Source organism: Bidens hawaiensis, unplaced genomic scaffold (assembly GCF_021521415.1).
Source record: "Bidens hawaiensis isolate Kalapana, Puna unplaced genomic scaffold, B.hawaiensis_p1.1 tig00022676_1, whole genome shotgun sequence".
NCBI classification, from domain to species: Eukaryota; Viridiplantae; Streptophyta; class Magnoliopsida; order Asterales; family Asteraceae; genus Bidens; species Bidens hawaiensis.
In genome coordinates this window covers 102,981-110,094 of record NW_027493539.1, presented here as the reverse complement: position 1 = coordinate 110,094, position 7,114 = coordinate 102,981, and the positions used below count along the sequence as shown (strand labels likewise).

Sequence of the window (7,114 nt, the reverse complement as noted above, 5' to 3'; positions counted from 1 at the left end):
TCTCATCGTGTGAAGCCGAATACATGGCGGCTTCAGCAGCCGCATGTCAAGCTGTATGGCTCCGAGAATTGTTAAGCGAGTTGACTGAAGAAGCATTGCAGAAAGTTATGTTGAAAGTTGATAACACGTCCGCAATAGCCCTTGCGAAAAATCCGGTTTTTCACAACAGAACAAAGCATATAAAGTCTCGCTTTCATTTTATCCGAGATTGCTACAACGACGGCGAGGTCGATGTTGAGCACATTAGCGGGAAAGAGCAACGGGCCGATATCCTCACTAAAGCACTCGCAAGAATCAAGTTCACGGAGATGCGCGAGTTACTTGGAGTTGAAGACCTTTCTAATCCGAATCAGAAATTAGGGGGGTGAATGTTGGATTAATTTCTATTCCGGGTCACAAGTCTTTGAACCGGGCCTAAGAGGTTTTAATAAGTCGGTTAAAGTCTAAGAGGTATTATGAAACATTCTTCCATATGCTTGGTGGCCAAGTTCACCTTGTTGGCCAAGTTGACCTTGGTGGCCAAGTTGAGTGGTGACCACATATTATGTTTGGTGACCAAGTTGGGTTATTAGTATAAATACATGTACAAAGTTAGTGTTAGATGCAACAACAACAACAACAACAACAACAACAAACACAACAATCCCCTCCATCACTACCAAAGTTATTGTAACCAGTTTTTTGAGTTATATTTTCTGATTATAATATAAGTCGGTTATTTATAAGATGCGCTAATTATCGTTTATCATTCTTGAGAAATTGTCGGGGTTGGTTTTGTTTTTCACCTCTAGACTCTAGTTGTATTTTATGCAAATTTTATAAAAAAACACACACACACATGTAGAGATGATCATTCAAACCGGTTCCTGGAACCGAACCGGAACCGAACCGGTTCCTACCCGTTTTTTGTAGGAACCGGACCCTATCTGATTCAACCCGATGATCCGTGACCGGTTCTTGCGTTTCTGAGTGGGGGCGGGTAGGAACCGGAACCGAACCGGAACCGGTTCCTAACCGGTTCTAGCCGTTGGATCGAGTATAGCCGTTGGAAATCGTTTTTTTGGCCGTTTTTTGACAGTTGGGGTCAAAAATAGCCGTTTTTTGGCTCCCCCAAGCACCCCACTACTAGTATAAATAGGTATTTGGTGTCATGGGTTCATCACAACACTCAAAACGCAAACCCGAACGCAAAAAAATACAAAAAAAACGCTATTACAACGTTTTGAGTTCTCTAATCTCTTGTTTTCTCTTCTTCTATATTCATATTTGTTGTTATGGCTGCCTCACAATCATCGGTTGGTCTTCCAACGCCGAACCAAGTTTCATTCGTATTGTACCTCATAATCGTAATCAAGAGATTTGGTGCAATTGGGATTTGGTTGAATTGAGTGACCATTCATTGAAGGCTCGGTGCAAGTTTTGTGGGGTTTATTTAAACCCAATTTCGAATTCAAATTTGAAGAAACACATCAAAAAACCGTATTGCAAGGCGTTGAAAAAGAACGTCGATTCGCAACAAACGCAAATGGATAGTGAAGGCGGAATATTTACATACCAAATTGATCGAGTTCAAGATCGTATGGCGAAGTTTGTGATTCAAGAAGCTTTGCCGTTTAGCCACTTCGACAACCCTCGCTTAACCGCCATGATTCGAGATACGCTTCAACCACAATACACTCACGTAAGTCATCATACTCTTAAACGTTATTGTTTAAAATTGTGGAAGAAGGCCAAAGAGGTACTAATTGCATATTTTGAAAATATAAATACGGGAATAAACTTAACTAGTGATGTTTGGTCGGCTCCACATGGTCTACCCGAATCTTATCTTTGTGTCACCGCTCATTGGGTAGACCCGTCATCGTGGGAAATGATGAAACGCACCATTGCTTTCGAACTCTTTGAGTATCCACATACGGGAGATAATTTGTTTGAAATTTTAAATTATGTTATAAAAACTTATAAACTAGAAAATAAAATATTTTCAATGGCATTTGATAACGCGTCGAATAATACATCGGCGGTTGATAAATTAAAATTAAAATATACGCCGATTTGCAATGGTGTATTTTTTCACTCAAGGTGTGTTGCACATATCATTAATTTAATCGTGCAAGACGGACTTGCTTCGGATGAGGTTACATCGGTTATAAACGATTTTAGACTAATGATACATGAAGTTTTTAAGAAAAGAAAAAAAGACAAATGGATTATAGAAAATTTTGTAAAGATACGGGAAGAAAAGCTTTGGGAGCTAATTGGGATGTACCTCATCGATGGAATTCCACTTGCATAATGTTTCAAAGTGCTTTGGAACAAAGAGAAACATTACAAATGTTTCATTCTAGTCTTGCCGAGAATGATTTGGCAATCCCCTTTTCAAATGAGAAATGGGAAATTATCAATGACTTATCGACTTTTCTTGAAGTTTTAAAACATCAACTACGAAACTATCGGGAACGTATTATCCGACAAGTCCCTTGGTTCTTTCGGAGTTATTTTTAATGGTTAACAATCTTAAAGAATTTGAAAATAAAAGTCCAATGTTTTCAAACATCATATTACCAATGAAGTTTAAATTAAAAAAATACTTTCTTGAACTGCCACCGGTTTTTACTTGCGCCGCCGCTTTAAACCCAATGTTAAATGTTACGGGGGTTGAATGTGTGATAGACGAAATTTTTTCAGCCTTAGATATGCATGAAGTTGACCCAAACTTTTCAACAGAGGCAAAAAATTATTTTAACTTGAATTTTAAATTTATGTATGACTTTTATTTAAATAAATATGGGTCAAACATACACATGCCTATGCCGGGGGGGTCTTCATCAAGTTCAAGTAATTATTTTAACTTGAATTTTAAATTTATGTATGACTTTTATTTAAATAAATATGGGTCAAACATACACATGCCTATGCCGGGGGGGTCTTCATCAAGTTCAAGTGCTACTAGAGTACGAGATCCCATGATTAGCCTTATGAACACCGTTCGCAACGTAACGGCTAAAAAACAAAGGGGTAACACCCCTTCAAGCGAACTAGGAAGGTATAGTACAAATGATTACTCTACCGGTTTATCCGAAGAGGAATATGGCACTTTTGATGTTTTGGCTTGGTGGAAGGTAAAGGAAACCGAGTTTCCGATTCTTGCCACCATGGCCCGTGATTTACTAACCGTTCAAGCTTCTACGGTAGCTTAGGAATCCGCTTTTTCTCTTAGTGGCAGGGTAATATCGGTGAGAAGAACAAGACTAAATTCGGAGTCGGTGGAGATGTGCATTTGCTTAAAGGATCACTTGGACTCAATCGATCGTATTCAACACGTAACCACTCTCGAAGATGAAACACCACTTGATGTTCGAGTGCACGACGAACAAGAAGGCATTTCTACAAGTAATTCCGAGGAAGAAGTCGCCGCTCAATAATTACGACGAACAAGAAGGCTTTTCTAGAAATAATATGTCACAACTTTATATTTATAAGTTTAATGTTTTGTTAGTTTGTTTTTGAAGATTTTAAAACATGTAACCTTTTTTTTTGAACTTCTTAAAGTAAATAAAATGAATTTTATGTTAATTGTTTTTTTTATTTTTCATGTTATACAAAAACGAATCGTAGTTTAGAATCCAAATCGCAAACGAAAAACGAAAAAAAAAAATTATTTACAATGTAACCGGTTGTAACCGGTTGGAACCGGTTACAGTACAGGAACCGGGTTAGGAACCGGGTTAGGAACCGGTTAGATAGGTTAGGGGTCCGAGGGTGGGAGAACCGGTTCGGTTCCCTAACCAGTTCGAGCCTGGAACCGGTTTAAAATGGGGTTTTGAATATAGGGTTCCTAGTCCCAAACCGTTTTGAACATCTCTACACACATGGGCCTGAAGCCCATGGGCATACAAAATTAGCGAGCGGGGATTCAGGATCATTCTTGAAGGAACGACTTTGTTTGTTTCTAACCATTTCTAGACCTCCTGAGCGTCGCCACATATACATACACATTGTATTCTTCTCTCACTTCACTACTGTTAATTAATTAATTAGCTGTATCAACAATAAGATTAAGATTAAGATGGCGAATGATTTGTGTCTTGATTTGGAAGAACTCCGACACCTTCAAGCCATTGCCAAGAGGCCACGTGTCATTTCTCTCATTGCTTCCGAGATTAGCAACCTCCAGAAGGTTGGTTATTATTATTAACTTACTACTGATTCTGTTTCGTTCTGTTGTTATTTTGGTGACTGGTTCATGGGTGACCGAGAAAGAATTTACGACTGTTTGTGTGAAATTACAAATTTCATTTCGTTTTGTTTTGTTTCGTGAATGAATATAAATATGGTTAGGGTTTACGATTGATGTTTGCGAAATTAAGAGTTTTTTAATAAATCCAAGTGTAACAATTCTGTTTTTTATATTTGATTTTTTTGACTTATGCAGGAAGTAAATGCTGCTGCTGCTGCACCAACTCCAACTCCGGTTCCGGTTCCAGTTCCAGTTCAAACAAATGTAAAGGTGGCTGCTGAACCAACATTGAAATACACTACGCTTGGATCTTTTAGTTGGGATCAAGATGCTGACAAAGTCAAGGTGAGTGTGTAGATTGGAGTATTCATCTGCCAGTTGTGAGTATATAACTATATATTCTTTATTTTTGTTAGCTTTCAAATGAAAGACCATTTTTACTCTTTATCGATTTCATGCTCTTTTATGAATGAATGCTTCATTCGGGTACCTGTTTAATTATGAATTGGATGATTTTGGGTACCTCTTCTTATAAATCTAAAATGGATTAAACAGGCTGAAAGTTATCTAAATTGTCTGTAAATCATTGTATTAGAAAAGATAGTATATTGTTGTAATGTTATACTTTTAGAAATCATATTTAACGCATTCGATTATTAATTGGAGATGCATTAGTGAGCAATGTTATAGTCCTTACTCTAGAAAGTTGAAAGGACAAAATGCCCTCATGTGCAAGGCACATGACTGATTAACAGAAAAAAACTAACGCTCGTCTGGGGAAAGGATGTAAACGGTGACAATATACCAACATAAAGGAAGATTTCTGTTATTTTCTTAGTTTAAGGACGGAAAGTGAAATTTGCTATATACATAAACGTCAGAGTTTAAGGACGGAAAGTGAAATTTGCTATATACATAAAGGTCGGAAAGTGCAATTTGTTCAAAAGTTTTCAAATAATAGGCTTGTTTAGGCTCATGAGGCAGCATGAGCTCAGGCTTGTTTGTTAAACAAGCTTATTTTTTGACTGGAGTTTGTTTGATTCGAGCTTTTATCGAGCCCATCTCAAGTAGCTCATGAGCGGCTTGGATCGTTTACACCCTTATGTCTGCTGCCTGACCCAAATCTTTTTCGGCTTAAACTTATTTGCCCATTACCCAATTGGACTGTTTTACCACCTCTACATGTCCATTTACTCTAAGAAGCAAATATGTTTAAACCTTTATATGTTTAATTTCATGACTTTTTCAGATATATGTTTTTCTTGAGGGAGTTGACCAAGAAAAGATTAAAACCGAGTTCAACCCCATGTCCGTTGATGTGAAATTTCATGATGTCCAAGGGAAAAATTACAGATGTGCGATCCCGAAGCTAAACAAGGAGATTGTACCCGAGAAGTGTAAAGTGTTAGTTAAACCCACAAAAGTCATCATCACGTTGGTTAAGGCTTCAAAGAGTAACTGGTTGGATCTGCACTTTAAGGAGGATAAGGTAACTAACTAACTACTTGTTCTGCTCAAATAATGGCTTGTTATCTTCACTAGTTATTGATGTAACGTGCCCGTTCTTTGGTTTTAATTATTAGTTTAAGCCAAGTCTTGACAAGGAGCGTGATCCAATGGCTGGAATTATGGATTTAATGAAGGTATGAGTGGCTTATTTTTTTTATTGTTTATCTTTAATGGGTCAAAAAGTTGGTTTATAAATGCGGTCAAAATGGAGTTGTGTTGTTGTGTAAGACCTTCTAACAAATATTTTTTATAAAGAATATTATAAATGATTTCATTTAAGTTTTGTAATTGTATTTAACTAAGTTTGTTGGTAGGGGACTAAATGAAATGTGCCGAGCGTGAGCTCGACTAGACTCGAGCTCGACTTTTTCGAGTTTTACTTCTAAAGCTCTAGCTCCGCTCGTTTATTATATATCAATTAATTTATATACATTTGTAATGATTTTTATATTACATTTGTAATGATTTATATATATATATATTTTAATTACAATTTTTATATAGAACATAATATATTATTTAGTTTTTTTTATCATTGATTTTATATAGTAATTGTTGTATATTTAATATGTTAAATAAAAATTATATAGACAATAGCTCGATTCGTCTTGTTAGCCAGCTCAAGCTTGTTTTAGGCTTAAGCTTTTAGCGAGCCGATCTTGGGTAGTTCACGAGCGGCTTGGCTCGTTTGAAAAACTTTGCTTAATTAACCGGGTCAAAAAGGATTTGTATCTTTATTGAATTTGTATTTAAACATCTGTATAAAATTTAAAAACTATAGCTGATTGCTTTTAAGTATTGCAATCAAATATAGCTAAGCCTGGCAAAATGTGCCGGAACTGGTCAAAATGAGTTCAGGATAAAACAGGCCATTTTGAAAAAGAAACTATCAATTTGGATTAGGTCATTGGGATCAGACTGAAATGAAACCTTTAACAAAAAGGTATCAAAATGGATGAACCCAACATGACCTTCCCAATTTGGTAGCCCGGGTTTTCTGTTGAGTATATTTATGGTGGACTAAAATAAGTGAATGGTGGTTGTGCAGAATATGTATGAGGAAGGTGATGATGAAATGAAGAAGACGATTGCAAAAGCATGGACCGATGCTAGGACTGGCAAGGTAGCGGATCCTATGAAGAGTTACAAATAGGTGTGGTTCTTTTTCGTTTGAAATGAAGATGGGTTTGGTTTTGAATTATGATGTATAATGTAGCCCTTGATGTTATTGTTGAGGAATGCTCTTTTGGACCATGTTTTTGCCTTGGTTTTTTTATGGATGATAGTTCATTTTATATGTTTACGGTTTCAAGAGGGTCGGGTTGGATAATGGGCTAAAATAGGGTAAGGTTGAAACCTAACCTA

General features: G+C 36.7%; 1 protein-coding gene across 1 annotated transcript; it reads left to right on the top strand.

Moving 5' to 3' along the window:
- Positions 1 to 4,028: 4,028 nt before the first annotated feature.
- Positions 4,029 to 7,007, top strand: LOC143566022 (uncharacterized). The gene is made up of 5 exons (XM_077052814.1): positions 4,029 to 4,180; positions 4,436 to 4,585; positions 5,490 to 5,729; positions 5,824 to 5,883; positions 6,798 to 7,007. Exons 1-5 carry the CDS (start codon positions 4,070 to 4,072, stop codon positions 6,900 to 6,902), a joined length of 666 nt encoding a protein of 221 aa, XP_076908929.1. The 5' UTR covers positions 4,029 to 4,069; the 3' UTR covers positions 6,903 to 7,007.
- Positions 7,008 to 7,114: the final 107 nt, after the last annotated feature.